The 20267-nt window shown below is 37.6% G+C and overlaps 1 protein-coding gene and 1 long non-coding RNA gene across 2 annotated transcripts in view; both read left to right on the top strand.

Moving 5' to 3' along the window:
* Nucleotides 1-20267, top strand: part of LOC132130400 (netrin receptor UNC5D-like) — a 205570-nt gene that overhangs the window by 153728 nt on the left and 31575 nt on the right. Inside the window, exons 6-9 of the mRNA XM_059542106.1 lie at nucleotides 3639-3806; nucleotides 6191-6355; nucleotides 7863-7898; nucleotides 10011-10199. Of these exons, the coding sequence (XP_059398089.1) occupies nucleotides 3639-3806; nucleotides 6191-6355; nucleotides 7863-7898; nucleotides 10011-10199 (558 nt within the window). The remainder of the gene's footprint in view (nucleotides 1-3638; nucleotides 3807-6190; nucleotides 6356-7862; nucleotides 7899-10010; nucleotides 10200-20267) is intronic.
* On the top strand, nucleotides 14501-17488 carry LOC132130401 (uncharacterized). The gene is made up of 3 exons (XR_009428698.1): nucleotides 14501-14586; nucleotides 14686-14786; nucleotides 17230-17488. It is a non-coding gene; the product is annotated as an uncharacterized LOC132130401 (long non-coding RNA).

Raw genomic sequence — 20267 nt, 5'->3', positions numbered from 1 at the left:
GGAAAAATATCCCTCATGCTCAGACTAACAGTCTGTCGGGAAAAACACATGCGGAGTGACACAAACAGTGTAAAATCTCAATGATGTTGGATGTTTGAATAAGCAAAAGTATGAATGGGGTATGAGAGCTACAGTTTCCTTAAATGCTAGGGAAGGAAACAATCTTTTTCTCATCCAAGTGCCAGAAAAGTTGCATAGAAACATCTGGATCTCACAAGAGTTACTGCAGATCACAATATGTGAAAGTTTGGCTCACTGCAGAATGGCGCTGCCCATCCATTTAGTCACCTACACCGACCTTCACTCTAACAGTTTACAAAAAATGATCACCAATAAATCACCATCCCGCCACGACCCATGACACAGCACACACGTTTTTCATCAAGCGAGACGTAATGTAGAAATACACCGTTTCATCATTTCTCCAGACCTGTGTCTGCGTAAGGCCATCACTTAGACCCCCGGTTTGAGTTCTGTTTTTGTCGACACATATAATGAGTTAATGATTCTAGCGCTCCCTGTGTGGCCAGCATTGCCACGGTTCAGGCTCCATTAGCCTAATTGACATGGTCTCCTAGTGTTTTATCCTCAATATTTTGATAGTAAGGTAATATGGCGCACTCTCTCTCCCTCTGCGTGGCTTCTGAGAGTCAGTCACAGATGAAGGCTAAAGCCTGCAGTTTCAGAGGCTTGATTAAACGCACTGAAAAGCTTTGACAATCCGCTGTCAGAAGCAGGCAGAGCTCGATTGAGCACTAGCTGACTGAGCCGCAATTAATGTTTAATAGCTAATGTAAACAGCTAGCATAGCATCTACAATTTAACAAGCAATGGTTAAGAGAAGGGAAATTAGCAAGTGTTATATTTGGCATTCATATAATTTTTAGAGGTAGTGTTGTACCCAGTGTTGGGGAGTAACTAGTTACATGTAACGGCGTTACGTAATTTAATTACAAAATTATTGTAACTGTAATTAGTTACAGTTACTACGAAAAAATGAGTAATTAAATTACAGTTACTTATGAAATTTTTAACGATTACAAAGGGGATTACATTTGAATATTTACACACATCCACATACAGATTTAACTGATTTATTTCCCAAATTGCACTGACTATTCTGAGACATACCGCCCTAATAATTTCCCAATGCAATTTCCGGGATGCGGAAATACAGTCTGGTTCGTAGAATCCAGTCATAAAAACGAAATGCCTAACGCGGACGGAATATGCCACATTTTGGATGACTAAATCAAAAGTAGGTCAGTACACTTGAATCAAAACATGACATCGACTAGTGTCTGTGAATATTAAGCCCCAAAAATGCAATATATGACTTGCACATTCTGCGTGTCTGTGGAAATCAGGCGCGGACTGGACACCGGGAGAACCGGGACAATTCCCGGTGGCCTGGCAGCCGACTTTGCCCCACTATTTAATATCATTATTGTATACTAAAGCGATCATTTGCGAATCCACCATTTGATAATTAAATCTCTAATAAATCATGAATTGTTAGTCATGACTCGCGCGCTCTCCGCGCCTCCGCCAAACGGTTTGGATCAGACTCCGAGTAATCAATGCGAGAGAGAGAGAGAGAGAGAGAGAGAGAGAGAGAGAGAGAGAGAGTACTGCTGGAGCAGAGAAGCAGAACTACTGTTCAGGGTTTCAGGTCAGTTTCATCCGTAAAGATGCTTTTTTGTCTTTGTTTTTTTATTTAATTAATCAAGCAGCAGCACGTTGCTCATCAGTCATCACTCAAAATACTATATAAAGGACATCATTATTATCTGTTGTAATGTTACAGTAGGAATTTAGCTGAAAAAAAACAGATTTTTTTATAGGTTTAGGGGGAGCTACGACAGACAACAACACAACCCTTACGAAAATTAACATTTTAATATTTAACTATAAATCCAGAGAAAATGGTTACTATTGTTTAACTGTGGTAACCAAAAATGTAAAATTATTTTACAAATGTATTTATTTAAAAATAAATACAAATCCATTTGCAAAAAAACAAAAACAAAACAAGGTTATTTTACTTTTATATAGGCTAATAAAAGCAAGGTTAATTTTTTGTAAGGGAAAAACATGACTCGTGTACAGTATTAGGATTTTTCTATAAAGATATTGTAGTATTGTAGAGTATTGTATTGTAAAGTATAGTTTTGTTCAATCTTGAGTATTAAAGTCATGAGAGAGATGGATAACAGGGCAAAATAAAGAGACTGAAGAGAAAAATAGAAGTGAAGGTGCAGTTCAGGAGAGAACTTTTAATTATTTTGCATGTCCCCAAATTAAAGATTTAAACCTTTTTTTTATGTCAGGACCATACAAAAAATAGTTTTGTCCATGAATTTGTTTGTATGAGTTTGAATTTTCCAGTCTGAATTTTTTTCCCAGTCCGCCCCTCCTGTAAATTAATGGCAAAGACATGGTTTCATTTTCTACACATAGGCCTACTGAAGCTTGCAGTGTTTTCAACCTCTGCCGCCTTAATATAGGAGTACACGAGCACATAAACATAATTTCTAGAACTGCTCTGTGTCACTTCATGTGCATTTTACTTATTTTGAGAAAACTATCATCATATACAGAGACAGCAGTTTCAAAAAACCACCAATGTTTCAGGAGTTTATTACACAGAATACGTCACATGCTTAAGTTGTATATGCCTTTATTTATTATTCTTTATTTTTCACAAATTTAGAAAAGTAATCAAAAAGTACTCAAAAGTAATTAGTTACATTACTTTAATAAAGTAATTGAAAAAGTTTCACTACACTACTATTACATTTTAAAAAGGGTAACTTGTAATCTGTAACCTATTACATTTCCAAAGTAACCTTCCCAACACTGGTTGTACCCCCAATTGTGCAAAATTTGTGAAATTAATAAACAGAATATGATACGTTTTAGGAGTAGTTCAAAACAAAACCCTTTTATTATAATGAAACTGCCACTACTGGTTACTTTCAAAATGTATCTGTCCTTCATTTGTCCGCTTCATGTAATAATTCATGAGAATCTATCTTAGTCATTTGCTTTTTTCCACTAAGTCTCCAACGTGGCTGTAAGCGTGTGTACGAGACAGGTTTATGTAGTCATGGGCAATATGGAATAGTATCTGATTTAATAACTAGTATAATCCAAGTTTCAATCGCTTCCTTGTACCAACTGAAAAAATCAAGTCATTGGTCGAGTTCATTTAGATGGAGTATTTCATAGAGCCATGTGTGCTGATTTTAGTCCTGTAGCAAGCAAGTACACATAGATTGCAGAGACGACTACGAAGTTGCACACATCTGGAAAGCATCAATTTGATTTTGAGTTTCTTATTTGTGTGTAAACATTTCATAAACAGCCAATTCATACACAAAATATAATCATCATAGATAATCACTTGGCTTGTGAGCGAGATTGATATTATGTCTATTTATTTCATTTAAAGATGTTGAAGTCCTCTTGCAGTAATCCTTTTTTGGTCCCGGAGCCAGCTTTATGTAGTTGTATGGGAAGTGAAACTCTCTATTCCAAAAGGCTGTCCAGTATTGCAGTTTTAAAACTCCTTTCAAAGAATGCAGTACAGAACGAGGCCAATGTTAATCCACTCTTTGTCTCTCTCTCTGTTTCAGTGAATGGAGGGTGGTCATCCTGGACCAACTGGTCAGAGTGTAACGTCCGCTGTGGTAGAGGAGTTCAGAAGAGGACACGGACCTGCACTAACCCTGCTCCACTTAATGGAGGGGCTTTCTGTGAAGGAATGTCCGTTCAGAAGAGCACCTGCACGTCTCCGTGTCCAGGTTAGAGACACAGAACAGTTAGCCTGTGAGTTGTCAGCTTGCAGTCTGAGCTGAATATCATGAGAGATGAAGACCTGGGCATCTCAGAAACAAATCTGTCATCCTCAGCTAATCTAGACTGATTTGTGAATATTATTAGTCTTATGTTTGAGTATATGTACTTTATATATATATATATATATATATATATATATATATATATATATATATATATATATAATTTTTTTTTTTTTTTTTTTTTGATAGTCTCATATGTTCATCAAGATAAAAAATACTAATATTGTAAAATGCTACAAGTTTATATAACTGTTATATTTTAACATGTAATGTATTCATGTGATGGCAAAGCTGAATATTCAGCAGCTATTACTCTAGTCTTCGGTGTCACATCATTCAGAAATCATTCTAATGTGCTGATATTTAAGTGACATCATTATGTATACTGAAAACAGTTGAGCCACTTAATATTTTTTATTTTTTTTGTAGAAACAGGATTCTTCAGTGAATAGAAAGTTCAGTAGAACAGCATTATTTGAAATCAAAACCTTTTGTAACATTGTTTATTAACATTAAATATCTCTATTGTCACTTTTGTTCAATTTAATGCATCCTTGCTGTATGAAAGTATACATTTCTTAAAAATAAAAATAAAAAATTAATCAATCTTGCTGGCCCTAAACTTTTGAACAGGAATTTTTAAAACTGAATATTTGTACTTTTTCTAAGAAAAATTAAAATAAAATAAAATAAAATAAAATAAAATAAAATAAAATAAGGGAGTCCCTACCTTTCATATATACCTTTTAAAAGTTCTATATTAATTCTTATCACAACATCATTTATATATATATGTTGTTACAGTAGCTCTCCTGGAAATGTATCTGGTTGCTCTGTGAATTTTGACAGGAGATTCAACAGTTCAGTGCTTGTCAGTCAGGCAGTGTGAATATGTCTCACTGCTATGCCTTGTTAATTAAACATGCTTTCTGAACAAATTGATGGCTAATCCATCTCTCTGAGAGCATTCATATAAAGCAGGAACATTACAGTATGTGCTGCATTTGAATTGACCTCAGTGGCATAAGCCTCTTGAGTTTTACAGTTGATATGTGGCTGCGTTCTGTTAATGTGACAGTCATTTTCACAGATTTCCTGTTTACTGTCTAAAGCGTAATACAAAGCTCTTCGAAGCGAACAAAAGAGAGAGATGGAGCAAAACAGATAAATGGGGATAAAAAGAATTCAGAATGACAGACAACTGAAAAAAAAAACGTATGCATGTGACAGAGATTTGACAGTAAGAGAAAATCTAGATAACGAAATTCCATACATTTAGGGAATCAAGACAGACAGATGAAAAGAGAAAGACTGAGGAGCAGAAAGAGAAACCCGATGGAGTGCAAAAGAGAAGCATAAAAAAAAAACCTTGGGTACTCTTACGCTGGCTAAATTTATGGTTTCATTGGAAGCACCAATCACATGGGAACCACTAGTCATGTTGGGGGAAAAGTTATCTGAGGAGGGCATGACGAAAAAAAACGTAATCTCGCTCTCCAGCCCAGCTCAATCGCAGTACCCCACTCAACAGAGACACACAAACACGGCATTTGCATTTAGATTAGCCACACAGGAAACCATGGGCGTAGGTTTGGTCTCAGCTTTGGTGGGGACACCCCCTTTCTTCTTCTTGGGTGGCATCTACAAAGTACAAAAAGCGGCAAAAAAAAAAAAACGGAATATTAAAATGTTTTTACTCTGGCCTTTGTATGTGGCAGAGAGACAGCCCTTGTAACTTACCGTCGGCGTCGTCAACATGCGCGCGCACACAAACCAACCGCTCGCTGCTAGTGCAAGCACAAAAGTAGTCGGGCCTGCACGTGTAGCCTGTCAGATACCCCGCCGCCAATCAAATTATGGCGTTTCTTGTACTGTCGTCGTCCTGGCCGTTAGAATCGATCCAAATAGCAGTGCAAAGATCCAAACAGCAGTTCAAAGGAGCTTGCTTAATATTAGTGGGGACAAATTTGTCATCTCAAAATGTTGATAGGGACTAGTACCTAGCGTCCCCCCCCCTAAACCTACGCCCACACAGGAAACACAAGCAGCCCATGGAATCATTAGGGTAAAGGGGAAAGCCTGATGGAACCAGACAAAAGTAAATTGTCTTTTGCTCTTGTCAGAGATAAACCTTGAGAGCTAGAGTCCTGGAATTATAGCAACACCACACACAGAAATGAGTGACCATTCTGAGAGAGCATTTATATCAGATACATACTGTAAGATTGTTCTGAGAGGAAGTGTGAATTCCAGTTTTTTAGTTGCAAACTCTCGATTTGGAACTTTTTACGCGCTCTAATGAAAATGTATGTCTTTGTGTGTGACAGTGGATGGTGGCTGGGCTGAGTGGACTATGTGGTCTGTGTGTAGTTCTGAATGTGAGAGGCAGCGCACTAGAGAGTGTACAGACCCGGAGCCAAAGCACGGAGGCAGACTGTGTGATGGAGCCGCCCTGGATATGGACAACTGCACCGGAGACCTTTGTATTCAAGGTGGGTAATATTCACCCACTGTATAACTGCTGTCATCATCATCACTATCATCTCCATCTTTGCCATCACTGCTATCATCACCAGAGTTTATGCCAATCAGAACTGAATTGAGAATGCGTTTTAAATCCTGAATTGAGTTATAGTTATAATGGATTTGATTGAGAGTTGTAATTCTGGTTTGAATTTAAGAAAGAGGAATTCAACTGAACTGAAAGTAAAAAAAAAGGTATGAAGAGGTAGGAAGGTTTAAAAACTCACAGACTAAAAGATTTCTTTTTTTAAATATCGGCTATAGAATTTTTTAGCAATGTGTATTATTATAAAAACAAATGTTGCATGTGTATTAAACAGTATAAGTATTAATACATTTTAATGAGTTAAAATTATTATTTTTATTTATTTTAAATGTAGTTTTTTTCAATTTATATGATCAATATTGCATATATTTAAATTAAAAATATAAGTTTATAAATTTAAATAATAAATTAAAGAAATGAATACTATACTATATTAATATAGTATAAAGCATGCACGATCATTGTCATCACCGTCATTACCACCAGGCTAAACATATTAACATGATTAAAACAGTTAAATAATAATAATAAAAAAAAATTTACTTAAAGTTTCAATGAAAACACTTAAGGATGGTGTAATTCTTTCAACTTTACATGACGCTGTGTGTGGTTGTAAAATGTATAAAGAGGCTCAGTATGCTGCGATTTTCTGTTATACAGCTTATTCAACTTCCTCAGTTCAACACAGATGCAGGGCAAAAAAAATAAATCATCTCACTTTTGTTTAGATCAGTGGAGACAAGTGCTCTGTGGAAGGCTGTCAGCGCCTGAATGAAACCAGTCAGTCAGGCCCTCAGACGAGCAGCACTTGACAGGCCGTTTTGTAATTCCTTGGGAGAGGCAGAAATCTTCTGTTTTAATCCTCCTCGCTCATCATCCTGACAGTTCTTTAATCAATCTTTCCTGCCTCCATCCCCCGAGGGGGAAGGGTGTTCACTACGCCATCCTCTGCAGATGAGTCTAAAGCCCAGCGGTGATAGACATCCCTATCAGAGACCAATTTCCTACACCTAATGCGGACACACACAACCACACACACTAATGCATCCGTAACATTCTTTCTGTATGAGAGTGGTAATTTTGTGTAAAAGATTTGACAGGGGTTCCAGATTATATGCCTGTCATTGACCATCATATATATGTAGATCTGTGTTTAGACAGCTTGATTCAGTGCCGTCTTTTACTCACCTCCTACATAATTCTCAAAATTAGTTTTTTTGAAAAAGCATGGAATTTCTAGGGTTTCTTCTCGCTTTCTGCAATGATGCAGCTTTGATCAGCTCATGCATCGTCACACCAAATGGGCTTTTTTATATCTTCAAGAGATTGTCGCAACTTCCAAATATGCCTTAGAGCACTGTTTGTGCATGAGCATCTGAAAATTGCAGCATTTGTGCATCTCACAGCATGTTATATGTGTCTTTCTGCAGACAGGAAGCTGCTCCATGATGTGAAGGTTCCACAAGGTGAGTCACCACCGCTTCACCTTTCATCTGTTTCTTTTATTTTTCGCTTTGACTTTTTTTTTTACTTCAGTTTCATAAATTAATTTACGTGCATTGCATTGCATTACTTTTGAATATGCTCAAAGGCATGTGAAGAATGATGTAATAATGCCACATTGCATCACAATCATCCATCTTCTTATGATCGCTCTGTTCACGGTGTCTGTATAATTAACCCCTTTTACTGTTATCATCATTTTGAGTCTCGCTCGACAAACAACCTTATTGCAACCTTTACATAAGCTTATTTCCACACTGACATTGAATCATTATCAACCAGGACGCCATTTGAAACAACCTGGAAAACCAATTAAGTTGATGACATTTTAAAGACAGCTTTCAGAGTGCTGACTCAATGTCGGAAACAATGCCACATTAATCTGACAATGATGCACCGCAAAGCTTAAATGTCTTTGAATGTCAGTGTCCCCATCATGATTGTAACATAGTCAAACATAGTAAACGTAACCTTTTACTAGTTGTTTATTTATTCAAAAGTTTGGGGTCAGTATGATTTATTACCTGTAAATGTTTTCGAAAGAAGCCTCTTATGTATGAAAATCTGTTTCTGCCATGGAATAAAAAAAAATTAATATGTGTTATATATATATAATCACAAATTTTTTTTCTTGCACTTCTAAGAAGAAAAAAATCGTGCTTGTGAGATATAAACTCATTAATTCTAACATTTTTCTCATGATTTTGAGTTTACATCTCGCAATTATGACTTTTTTCTCAGAATTCTGACCTTGCATCTCACAATTCTTTATGTTTGCTTGCTTCTTTGTTTGTATTTTTCCATCTCTGAGCAAAACACAAAAAACTAATTGCAAATTTTTGTATCACAATGCTGGTTGTTATTCTCTTTCTGAGTTTATATCTTACAATTCCATTTTTTCTTATTTTTTTGTGAGAATTGTGAGAAAGAAAATCATAATTATGAGATTATAAGTTGCAATTAATTTATTTTACTTTTTTTCAGGTTTTCATGCTTATGCTCACATTTATTTAATGAAACACAGCAAAAACAGTAATAATATGAAATCTTGTAAAACAATGTAAGTCTTTACTTTCACTTTTTGAACAATTTAATGCATTCTTGCAGAATAATTTCAGCAAGTATCAATTTCTCAATTTCCTTTTTAAAGCCTGTGTGCCCACAAGAAGCCCGCACTTCTTGTTTCTTGTTTCAAAACATAAAAAGAAAAGATACACACACACACACACACACACACACACACAGCGAACATGTTCTGTTAAGTTTTTTTTCTGTTCTCAACTCCAGTCTGAATTCACAGAGAAGGGGAGTTCACGAGAAAGGGAACAAGGGGATTACAAAGCAAAGGAGAAGGAAAACAAAAAGAAAATCAGCGAATTGAGCAAATACCTAAACATGAGTACAAATGAGATTCATTAGCCTGCCAAACTTTTCCAGAGCTCCCAATTAACCTGCTCTGTTTGCTGTTAGTGCAGCTCCACATGTTTCTGGCTAGTGTTTTCATAGCCGCAGGCTTTGTCTGATGTTCCCTATACCCTTCTAGAGGCTTTTGAATGCTCAGAAACAAAATGCTAGCTTTTCTTTGTTCTTTCTGTTGTTCAGAGTGTCCTGGTTGAATTGTTTGCATGAAGGAGTCGGCAGATAGGGCCTAATCACTACAGATGAGATAATATAATGAGCTGCATTGTCACGAAATCCCTGTAGTAGGTAGCAGTTTTTGCTTTGCCAGATTCCCTGCGTGTATTCATGTTGAGAGTCAGGTGTGCGATTGAGGGCTGATTGTAATCGCCCATCGCTAGAGAACTTTCATTAGTTCTGGAGGTGTCTGGGAAAGTGAGAGCATTAGAGAGACTAAGAGAGAAAGCGAGACTTTTGTGATGGAGGTGTTTAATGGTTATGTAATTTATTTGTGGCTGTGTTGTATCTGTATACATCAAAATGAAATCCCTGAGCTATTTGATGGCAATTTGAGCAAATAAGCAAATACCTTTATACAGTATAATCATTTTCAAGGAACTACAGTCATTGCCTAGTCATTGTGTATTTCTCTTCAAAATCATTTTCTTTTTTTCTAGCTGATATGGACAGCAATAATGATGTAGCGCTCTACTCTGGTCTGGCTGCGGGTGTAGTAACTGTCATCGTGCTGGTCATCGCTTTAACGCTGTACAGGCGGAACCAGAGCGAGTATGGCGTTGATGTCATCGACTCGTCTGCGCTGACCGGAGGATTTCAGTCCTTCAGCTTCAAAAGTGCCAGGCAAGGTGAGTCAAAACAACATCAAATTGATCCAAGTGCATGTATAACTCGCACCGTAATAACAGTGCGTGCAAGGCAGAACTGTGAAAAAACTTCCCCACAGTTTCCTACAGGTAATTCAGCTTGAATGGTTAAAAAGTGGAGTTTTTAACCTGCAAACTCCACTCAAATGTTAAAGATGTATCGAATTAAGTTTCTTTTTCTTACCCCATAAGCAGTTTGTTTATTGTTTTAAGCCTCACAATATATATATTTTTTAGATTTATGCTTAAAACACAAGGGGATACGATTTTCTTTTTACACATTTTTGCTTGTAAGGTGATCTTGTTCTATTTTTGATCTGATCTGGTTCTATTTATGTTCTGTTTTCATTTTATATTTCACGCAGCTGGGCTAATAATCGAAAGATTGTTGGTGCATTTGACTTAAAAGTTCATTTGGATCTCCAGTTGCCTCCAATTATGAACTGCAGAGACAAATGCAAGTTTCAGTTCCATCATAATTTATAGTTTTATAAGTGCTACACATCAAGGTTTGGCTTGGTTACCATGGTCCAGATTTCTTTTTTTATGTTTGTTTTTGTTGTTGTTGTTGTTGATTGCTCACATAAATCAGTGTTTTAAAATATTATAAAAGTATAAAAACTATATAATTTTAAATTATAACATTTTCTAAGAAATCTAAAATTAATATGAAGCTGGCACATAGTTAGCACTTAGTTAATGGATCTCCTACGGTTGATAATCAACATTTTCTGAGGGATTAGTACTTCTTTTCACTGACAATTTGCTAATAGAGTATTTTAATTCATTTTTCAAGAGTAATGTAATTTAGAAAAATTATACATTTTTTAAGAGCCCTTTGCTTTCCATTTACCTGGCCTTATTTTACTCTGTTTCTTATCTCTTTGCATCTCTGGTCTTAACCAGAGCTAGAGAGTGTTAGTTGATTTACTTTCCATGTCTCTCTTCTCTTCTCTTTTGGCCCCTCTGCCCCCCCCCCACCCCCCCCCCCCCCGGTAAAGAGATTGATGTTGATGGAGGGGTGCAGAGAGCCGAGCACTAGTTCTCTCTTGCTTGTCTGTTCAGTAATAGAGCCTGTTCTAAGTGCTATCACTCTCCTCGGCCCACTAAACACCACCATCATTACATACACACCAACACACACAAACACATCACCAGATGTCTCGACAGGAAGTTTCAAAGTGCTCATTGAGGAGCTAAACACAGTGAGGTGATAGATGCCACAGTGTACCCGTCAAATGCTTAAAAACGTCAATTAAATTATGGATGGATAAAAGTATAGATGGATGCAGAGTGCGTAAGAATGATCCAAAAAGTGAGGGAAGATGCATTATAAACCATAACAGTCTGACTCATGAATATTAATTAGGTGACATAACATTAGTAGTCATTACTGGTTTGCTGAAAAGCAATAATGACGGATGGATGGATGAACGGATAGTTGGATTTAATGAATTGAAATGTGCTAGTTGATGCAGTTCACTTTAAATACATTTGCCTAGAGATCTGATCACTATGGAAATCTTGACTCATTCACTGATGCATTTACGACTCCACTAAACTGTTGAAATATCGTTGCAATAACCTTGTTGCCTAGGCGACAGATTTTTGACAGCGCTGCCAATACGCGTACAGCAGAGAATGACTTTGATAGACACTCGAATCAAGCAAGACAACTGTTGTCATGGAGATCGGAACCTTTAGCCTTGCGTGACAACTCTCGCACATTTAGATTTTGAATAGATCTGTCAAACGAGAGGTTTCAAGTGTGAGCCGCAGTCTATCCTCCCGGGCCTCAGTCCAATCTGAGAAAGAGAAAATGAGTCCCTCTCACACCTCTTTTCGCCACAGCTCAGGGAAGTGCTTTCGTTCAGCCATCGCTTTTTGATGAATAAAACAGATTGAGGGGTGTCTGAGTGAGTGTGATTTGTTTTCGTGATCTGTCAAAAGTCTCAGCAGAGCTCATGATGAAACGAGTGGGATCACTTCTCACTGCTGTAACAGCTGCTTTTAATAATCGAAAGATTGCTGTTGCATTTGTCTTGATAGTTCATTTTGATAACGGGAGGCTTTCAGTTCCAACATAATTCATCATTTTATGAAATGTTTTTGTCTCAATTTTATGCTAAGAGTTTTATAAGGGCTGCACACCAAGGTTTGGCTGGTTACCATGATTCATTTACACCCTCCTGGTAGATGATGCCGACAATCTGGAAAGCATCTGTCTCCTTTAAATGCTATTAAAAAATAATATTGTGCAAGTTATAGTGTGTGTGTGTGTGTGTGTGTGTGTGTACTATATATATATATATATATATATATATATATATATATATATATTAATCTTGAGGCAATCATATATTTGAAATGTGTATTTCACAAAACATTGCACTTATATTATATATAGAGAGATGCACTAATATAATTTTTCTGTGCCGATACGAATATCCAGTTATTTAGAACAATAATAAATTACACGATTTGAAAGAAATGTTATGTAATAACTTGTATGCTTTCCATATCAAATGTAATAACTTGTATGTTGTCCATGTTTCAGATTAATTGTGCTCAGTTTTGAACAGAAGACGTTAACATTCTTAACTCACATTACCTGAATTCACTACTGTAGTGCCGACACATTTTTAATTGACAGGATATAATCCGATCTGAACATCAGCTCTTTTTTAAACAATCAGCCGATGTCAGATAGCATAGATAGATAATTGGGTAACACTTTAGAATACTGTTTCTTACTTACTGCATAACTAATAAGGAATTATTGAAGAACTAACAGGTGATTATTCATTAACACTTAACTCACTACTGTTAACTACTAAAGAAGATGTGTTAACTAATCAGTATGTAATATAATTTTATGATTGTGCACTGTAAACAATTATTTAGCAGTTTAGTTGTTTCAATGAATTTTTTTATGTTGACACAACTTGCAGTTACTGAATTTGTTCATTCAACTAAAAATTTTAAGTTTTCAGTGTCTCAACTAGTTTGAAAGTTGACTCAACTAGATTATTTGTCCTCTGAATTAAAAAAAATGTGTTGACTCAATTCAATAGCAATTCACGTTCTCAACATCACTTATCGCGAGATCTCGTCATTCTCGTGAAGGCTGTTACAGATGCAGACAGAATACGGTCGTCGGCCATACTAGTAAGCTTCTCCACAAAGTTTGGACATTTTAACAGAATACAACTTTGGTAAGTAAAATATTCGTATTCATTGGCTTAATGTGTACAATTACATTTGTTGTCTCAGAAGAAGTATGGTTTAAAGAGACGTATTTTTTTTATGTACTGTATGCAAATGTTCGTTTCACGGCACTCTGAAGCCTCAGAATACAGGCGGTTCCACAGTATTTTCCTTATAAATATTAAAACAGATATTCTCCCATGCTCGACAGCGGAGCTGGACTTATGTGGAGAACGATAAAAATACAGTTTGTATGTATTAATTGAGCCCAGAGCTGCGTTAGAGACCGTTCAAACAGAGCGCGAGAGCACAACGGATCACTGTATGGATTAAGAACAGCGGGAATTTAAAAAAAAAGGAACCACTCTAAACCTGACAGCGTAAAGACATCCGTCAGAATATACATCGATTAAAAATTAGGGGGAAAAAGAAGACTACTACTCGAACTGTCTCTTTTCTGCATGTTATAAGGGAAACGAATGAGCACTTTTCTCAGAGTTCTTCTGGAGCGCGTAACTTAACGTTACATTTGATATCGCTGACATAAGCTTGGTTCTGATGATTTTTTACAGTCTACGGTTCAGATGAAGTTCTGAAGGTATACAAACTCTTCTTTCAGTTTTCTGAAGTGACGTTATTCAATCAAGTGCCTCACCAGAACTCAGTGTATTGCTGCATGAATAATGTTATCTGTTTTTGTACAGTCTATGGTGAATATACGGTCATAAGTAAATTGCATACGTTTAAAACTATATATTTTAGAATAAAAGTAATAATAGCATATATCTTGTATAAATAGCCATACAATAACGATCGACACAAATGTGTTACATTTCTTTTTATTGTGTTATAATTCTGTTATGTCATTTAAAAGCATCGTCTGGATGGTAAAGTTTGTCTTTGGTATTTAAAACAAATTTGTCAATACATTTGACTTTCTCTGTAAAGATTTATTTATATATTTATGTTTATTATTTTTCAGTGTTTTAACGTGTTTTTCTTTATTTTTCATGTTTATGATATTTTGGAATGACTGAAGATCAGTGCAGAATTCAGTAATCCTGTGGATGGACTGAAGCAATTCCTTTTGCAGTTTAATCCATCAAAATGCTTTGCAGACATAATGGAGATGACATTCACATTGTAGAGCTTGGACAAAGTTGTAAGTAAATGTATTTACTTTATAAATGTACATTTATTGGAGTCTATCAGCTTTACAATGGTAAGGCACATTTTAATGCTTTCATTTTGCTTTTGTAAGCACACAGGCTCGGCGCAGGAACTCATCAAGGACATGACTGTTGGGATCACGCTTGTGGATGACCAAACTGAGCACCATCAGTCTGCAGTGATGTGGTCCAGGTAATAGAAGAAGAAGAAATCTGGGTGATCTGGGGTTGTAACACGTTGTGGGGTTGTGTACTGTGTTAGACGATCTGGGAGTGGGACTAACAGAAATAAACTAATTCAGGTTTAAAACAACTTAAGGTTTAGTAAATTACAATTTTCTTTCTTTTTCTCTTTTGGGTGAACCCTTTACGAAAATGTAGATATTTGCATTGGAAAACAGCTTAAAAATTTGGAAAACATAATTTGACATTATTTTCCCTTCAGTTTTATTCCTTGAATTTTCTATAATTGGTATTTAAAAAGTCTTTATAAAGCGTAAAATTTATCTCCATAAAATCAACAGAAACCCTGTTTATGGACATCGCCATTCTTTATTATTTTGCTGAATACTGTTTTGAATCCTGAAAAATATTCAGTGCTAGCATATTGGCCATTAGCAACTTTGCTTAAAGGGTTAGTTCACCAAAAAATGAAAATTAGGCCATGTTTTACTCATTCTCAAGTCATCATTATCTTTATCATCATAGTCATGATTATCTTTCATATACACATGTATATATCATCTTTCAGACGAATCTGATCTGAGTTGAATTAAAAATTGTCCTGGCTCTTCCAAGTTATTTAATGGCAGTAGACAGGTGTGTTTTTTTTCTCAGCAGTCCAAAAATAGTCAAATAAAATGCACCCATCCATCAATAAAACGTGCCTCACATGGCTCTGGGGGGTGAATAAAGGCTTCCTGTAGCAAATCGATGCGTTTTTTGTTAGAAAAATATCCATATTTAAAACGTTATAAACACTTTTTTTTTTCTCTTCCACTGACTATCATACGTGCAAGCCTAATTTTGTGAATCTACTTCGTGATCGGCGTATTGTTGTCTCTCCTCCGCTCTTCCGTGTTCGTCACTAATCACCGGTGCATGCATGACCCCTATGTCCTATTTTCATCCACCCGGAATGGCTCTCAAGAAAGTGAAAGAAAAGTGTTTAAATATGTTTTAAATAACATTATAAATATGTATATTTTTCTTACAAAAACACATTGATTCGCTACAGGAGGCCATTGTTCACCTCTTAGAGCCGTGTAAGGTACTTTTTATTATGAATTGATGCACATTATTGACTACCGTACTTTCTGGACTATAAGTCATACTTTTTTTCATAGTTTGGCTGGTCCTGCGACTTATAGTCAGGTGTGACTTATCAAAATTAATTTGACATGAACCGAGAGAAATGAACAAAGAGAAAACATTACCATGTACAGAGCGCCCTCTCGCGGCTGTAGACGGTAATGTTTTCTCTTGGTGCTTGGTTTTAAATAAATGCGACTTATAGTCCAGTGCGACTTATATAAGTTTTTTCCCTTGTCATGATGTATTTTTGGACGGATGCGACTTATACTTATAAGTCTGAAAAATACGGTTCTTTTGGACTGTTGAAAAAAAACACCCACCCATTGCCATTATAAAGCTTGGAAGAGCAAGAATAGTTTTTAATATAATCCGATTGGATTTGTCTGAAAAAAGAAAGTCACCATGGCACCTACGATGCCATGAGGTTGAGTAAAGAATGCATTTTTGGGTTAACCAACCCTTTAGCAGTCATGCTTTACCCTGAACATGCAGTGCAACAGACTATTATTTAAAAGGTATACCTCTTTACACCAATATATTTTCTGATCATTGTAAAAATGATGTGACAGATTAGAAAGTTAAAATTGGATTAAGAAAAAAAACCCTGAATATGTTGTAATGGTTTGTCACATTTTGTGTCATTCAGAAATCATGTAGAATACCAGTGAAGAAAATACAGTCCCCCCCCCCCCCCCCCCCATTTTTAGCCTAGTTGGTTCCAAAAGTGTATTTTCCACCTATTTTCCCATTGGGATTTTAAACTCTTTGTGTTCAGTGTAACAATAAAAACTTCATAATCATCGGGAAGAAGGAGGCGGGAACCGGCAGACAATCAAATGAAACTTTAATAATAAAATAAAGACAAAACAGCGCGACAGCCCCTCACGGATGACTGCCGCTCACAAACAAATCCAAAACACAAACTAAAATCCAGGCCTGGTCCTCTCTCGTCCTTCACTGTCGTCGCTCCAATTTATATCCTTCCATCTCCTCCGTGGGACTCGCTCCGTTCCCACAGCTCTCGGCCCCGCCCCACTCGCCACATTCAGCATAACAAAGAAATTTGTACAGGCTTTTAACAGTTTAATACAGGAAGTTATTTTGAATGTTTCTACACGAAACAGTTGAGGAGCACCATTTACTTTTGACTTTCATTTTTGGTTACATTTTTCAAAATATCTTCCACTTGAATATGAATTACAATTTGCATTTATTGATAGCTGTGCTTTTAACAAAACACACAACATTATTAGTGTATGTACAAATGTGTGTTAATTTGTTATAAATTTATTTAGTAATGTAATATTTTTTTGTTTTCCCAGCCATCCGGTGACATTAAGGATGTTGAGAAAGAAATTGAAGAGGGCATTCTGATTGTAACTGAGGAGCAGCAATGTGATGTGCTTCCCAAGGAATATCCAACATTGGTCTCATTTGGACATCCTGCCATCATTGACACCTCCCATGTCCCCAAGGCATTTTGACCCCTAATGGGTCTGTATGCAGTGAACATCCACTACCTCATGAAATACACCATTGAGGCTCTGCAAAAACTTGTGAAGATCAGCTGCTCCCACCATGTGCTCGCTACAGCGACAGTAACTGTAGGTGTGGGGGAGTGAATGTACAGTGCTCTCTCCACCCTCAACCCCATGACTGAGGTGTCCTTGAGCAAGCCACCGAACCCCCAACTGCTCCCCGGGCGCCGCAGCATAAATGGCTGCCCACTGCTCTTTTTTTAAGGAACTTTAGGTTCTTTTGTGGTTTCTCATTTTGACCATGACTTGCATTATGGTGGGGGGAGTGCATGTGAACTTGTGCAGGGCTAATATGCAGAGTTTAACCTACTGATTTTCATATTGAGTTATGAAATTAAAAAATTCCAAATTCCTTTGGTTTTGATCTGATGAATTGAAATGAAACTATTTGTTTCTCAATCCCATGCCAATGTTATTTATTATACATCACACTTTCAAGTGTCGTTTCAGATCTTTAGACGTGTGTGTTTGTATTTTGCTATTTTTTTTTAATCAATTATCAGTTGATGTGTTGACAGCAAATTGCTTGTTCAATTTAAATGTGAATGCAAGTGTTGTCTCTATCATTAAATAAATTACATAAAAAAAATGTTTTGTCATCTTTATTTAAACATTTAAGGCAGTGGGGTAACATTTGTTTACGATTATTGATCGAAGTAAAAAAAAAAAAAAAAATCCCTGTTGACACAACATGATTTAGGTGACTGGACTAGAAAATAATAGTCAACTAATTCCACTCTAATTTGAACTTGTTTCAACAAGATTTTTTTTGTCAAGATAACAAAAAAATTTTAGGCAGCGGGGTAACATAATATTTTTAGTTGACTCAACAAATTCTTTTTTACAGTGTGTTAAGTAACAGTTAGCTAATCAATAAATAATGAATTCTGTCATACCTACTGAAGAACTTCTATTAATTATCTACTAGTTAGTGTTCAAGAAAAATAACTATGAAGTAACTACTAATGAACAGTTATATGCAAATAATCACTATAATAATCAGGCTGTGGCCCACAAATCAAGTACTTGAGTAAAAGTACAGATACCCCAATAAAATATTACTCAAGTAAAATTATAAGTAGGTATGTTCATTTTCAAAGTTACTTGAGTAAAAGGACAAGTACAAAGTACTACTACAGTAGCAACTTTGTTTAAGTCCACTTATTAGCCTATAATGGAAATTCAATATGCATTTTGCTTGCTTCTAAATGTTTAAGTTTTGATTATAACATGTTTTTTAAATTAGTTTAAATGTGGGCAGTATGCATGTTAAAATTGAATAAAATATGAATTATCTGATAATTATTTAATAATTACTAAAGGGTTCACTATAATTTCACTTTAGAATAGGCCTACTGTTTCAGGTTCAAAATAAGTCCAGCAGAATTATTTGATAATTATTTATTAATTACTAATGGGTTCCCTATGTTTTCACTTTAAAATACTGTTTCAGGTTCTGTCACGGCCGGGATCCAATGAAGCACGGAGATAGAACCAATTGAGAGTATGTCTTTAATAAGGGGTCATCCAAAGAGAATACACAGTCCAGGCAGGGTCAAAACCGGTAAATCCAAACATAACATAAACAAGAAGACAAGGCAAGGGCAAGAACTGACGGACATGAATTAACATTACATTAAACAAGGACTCCGTGACTAAGACTCAAACAGACCAGGTATAAATACACAAAAGGATGATGGGGAAACAGGAGACAGGTGGGGAACAATCAATTAACTAAACAAGGAGGAAGGTGACCAAATAAGGAGACAGGAAGTGATAAATGATAAACACTGTGGGAACTGAGGACACCTAGTGGAAACCCAGGGAACACAACCCAGACACTGTGACAGTACCCCCTTACTAAGGAGCGGCTCCCAGACGCTCCAAGACAGACACAAAACAGAGACCAGGAGGGAGGCGGACAGGTGGAGGCTCAGGGGGAGGGACGGAGGGCCAGACTAACAGAAAGGAACAGAGACCGACATTAACACAAAAACAAAAGGAGAAAAAAAAAAAAAAAACAACATGAAGCCCCCCAGGGCGGAGCAGAAGACCACCACACCCTTGTGCTCAAGGCCAGAGTCCTCCAGGGTGGAGCAGATGACCACCACGCCCCTGTGGTCGATGCCGGAGTCCAACAGGGCGGAGCAGCAGACCACCCAGTGACTTGACTTAACTCTGAAAGTTCAACGGTGACTGGCCCTGACTCTGGAGAGGTCACTGGCACCTGACTCGACTCTGGAGAGTTCACTGGCCCCTGACTCGCCTCTGGAGGGTCAACTGGAACCTGACTCGACTCTGGACTGCCTGTGGACACTTGAGACGCCTCGGCTTCGGGCACCGCCTCTGGAACGGACTCGGGCACTGCCTCGGTCACGGCCTCGGGAGCGGCCTCGGGCACCGCATCGGGAGCGGCCTCGGACACCGCATCGGCCTCCGGAACAGCATCGGGCACCGCCTCGGCATCGGGCACCGCCTCGGCCTCCGGAACCGCATCGGGCACCGCCTCGGCCTCCGGAACAGCATCGGGTCCCGCCTCGGCATCGGGAACAGCATCGGGCACCGCCTCGGCATCGGGCACCGCCTCGGCCTCCGGAACCGCATCGGGCACCGCCTCGGCCTCCGGAACCGCATCGGGCACCGCCTCGGCCTCCGGAACCGCATCGGGCACCGCCTCGGCCTCCGGAACAGCATCGGGCACCGCCTCGGCCTCCGGAACAGCATCGGGCACCGCCTCGGCCTCCGGAACAGCATCGGGCACCGCCTCGGCCTCCGGAACAGCATCGGGCACAGTCTCGGCCTCCGGAACAGCATCGGGCACC

The sequence above is a fragment of the Carassius carassius genome, chromosome 47 (genome assembly GCF_963082965.1).
Source record: "Carassius carassius chromosome 47, fCarCar2.1, whole genome shotgun sequence".
Lineage (NCBI taxonomy): Eukaryota > Metazoa > Chordata > Actinopteri > Cypriniformes > Cyprinidae > Carassius > Carassius carassius.
The sequence above is the reverse complement of the archived record's forward strand: the minus strand, read 5'-3'. Positions and strand labels throughout refer to the sequence as shown.